General features: G+C 68.1%; 1 protein-coding gene across 7 annotated transcripts in view; it reads left to right on the top strand.

The window, feature by feature from the left end:
• Positions 1 to 2025, top strand: part of NELFA (negative elongation factor complex member A) — a 19198-nt gene that overhangs the window by 9529 nt on the left and 7644 nt on the right. For all 7 annotated transcript variants that reach the window (XM_023520215.1, XM_023520214.1, XM_011374695.2 and 4 more), the window contains 2 exons: positions 592 to 763; positions 1829 to 1990. In XM_023520215.1, coding sequence (XP_023375983.1) covers positions 592 to 763; positions 1829 to 1990 — 334 coding nt within the window. The remainder of the gene's footprint in view (positions 1 to 591; positions 764 to 1828; positions 1991 to 2025) is intronic.

The following is a 2025-nucleotide window of genomic DNA, read 5'->3' as shown; positions in this document are numbered from 1 at the left end:
GGGCCCAGCCATCTGTGCCCCGGTGTCCCGTCAGCGGGCCCCCTGAATGTGGTGTGGGTGCTGGTGTCATTCTCAGCTACATGCACCCAAGGCAGGAGCTGGCACGTGTCAGCTCATCGTGGCTGGCCTTCACGTTTCCTGTCGCACCAGCACACGTGGAGATCGGGTGTGGCCACGGGGGTCCGTGGGACGTGCAGCCACCCCAGCAGGAGGGTGGGCAATGGGTCTGGGTGGGGGCACTGGCTGCGAGTGGGCGTTGCAGCCCAGTGGAGGCTGTGGGAGCCCAAGGAAGTAGGATGGCCCTGGGGCGGGGGACACAGGGGAAGGGGAGCCTGCAGGTTCCAGTGTGGGTGGGGCTGGGCATGGGGCCAGTTGCTGTAGAGGTTGGAGGGTGCCTGTGACCCCCCCAGAAGCTCTGTGGGTTTGGAGGGCTCCTCTATGTTCAAGAACAGGATCGTGGATGCTCCCTTCCGCTCGGCCCCACCTGCATACACGGGCAAGGTGGCTATGGGGTCCCAGCAGGGGCCAAGGGTGGCGGGCAGCGGGGCTGCTGGCAGCCGCTCAGGACCCCCGTCTCTCCTTTCTCGGCAGATGAAGGCCGCCTTGACGGAGATCATCCAGCTGGCCACCCTGGACTCGGACCCGTGGGTCCTCATGGTGGCCGACATTCTGAAGTCCTTTCCTGACACGGGCTCGCTTAACCTCGATCTTGAAGAGCAGAACCCCAACGTTCAGGATGTCTTAGGGGAACTCAGAGAAAAGGGTGCGTGTGTGTGGGGGCCCTGCCGGGAGGAGGGGTTGCTTCCTCTAAGACTTCTCTCCCGCCGCGGGTTGGACTTGGGGTGCGTGGCACTGAGCACGCACACGCTGGCCCCTCGTTTGCCGTGAACGCGCCACCCGTGCCGCGGTCCAGCTTCCTGCCGGTCTGTGAGGAACAGGCCGCGACGGCAGTGGGGCCCCGTCCTCCCTCTGCCATGTCGTCTGAGACGCAGTTACCGTCACGTCCTGGCTCTGCCCCGGCTCCGCCCCTGGTCAGGCTGTCGCCCAGAGCCCAGTGCTCCCCGGCTCGGGCAGATGCTGGGCCGTGCACCGACGGAGTCAGCACTGCCCGTGCTCAGGACACGAACCAGACACCATTTAGGGAACACTGAGGGTGTCTGAGGGACCTGGCAGGTGAAGCCGGCTCCCCCGGGACCCTCTCGCGGTCTGCAGGGCCGGAGCCGGCGGCCCCGGGGGGAGCCGTGCGCGTCCTGCTGCAGGGCCGCTGACCCTCGGGGGGCCGCACTCCTGCCCCGGGCCCACTCGCTCGTAACAGCCCAGCGCGCTGCGCACCCTCCGGGGTCCAGGAAACAGACCCGAGACGTCTCCATCCTGCGCTGGGTCCAGGCCAGGTCTATGGCCACCCGGGTGATGTCCCCTGGGCGGGAGGGGCTCGCTTCTTGGCCGCAGAGGCCTGGGCCTGTCAGGAAGGGGTTCGTCACGCGGTCCACTCCCCAGCTGACCTGGGCAGCCAGAGCCCTCCCCAGGTGTCCTCTGCGCGCTGACCCCCAGGTGAGTGGCCAGCCGAGGAAGCTTGCCTCGTGGCTTCTTCTGAGGCCAGGACTCAGCAGGGTTCCGGAGGCCACTTGGGGGGGGTCAGGCCCTGGAAAAGAGACACCCCGATGGCCTTGGTGGCTGTGCGACGGCTGCAGGCTGGGGCCCGGGCGGGCGGTCCTGTGGGCGCCGGCTCCGCTTCGCGTCTCGGATTCGCTTCGTCTTTGCTCTGAACACCGCGGCCCGCGCCAGGCCTCGCGGCCCTGACATGCCGTGTTGGTCCTTGACCGGGCAGTGAGCGAGTGCGAGGCGTCGGCCATGCTGCCCCTGGAGTGCAGGTACCTGAACAAGAGCGCCCTGACGACGCTGGCCGGGCCCCTCACGCCCCCCGTGAAGCACTTCCAGCTGAAGAGGAAGCCGAAGAGCGCCACGCTGCGGGCCGAGCTCCTGCAGAAGTGTAAGTGCCAGTCCCGGGCCTGGGGCGCGGGGGGC

Source organism: Pteropus vampyrus, unplaced genomic scaffold (assembly GCF_000151845.1).
Source record: "Pteropus vampyrus isolate Shadow unplaced genomic scaffold, Pvam_2.0 Scaffold253, whole genome shotgun sequence".
NCBI classification, from domain to species: Eukaryota; Metazoa; Chordata; class Mammalia; order Chiroptera; family Pteropodidae; genus Pteropus; species Pteropus vampyrus.
This window is presented reverse-complemented; position numbering and strand designations above follow the sequence as displayed.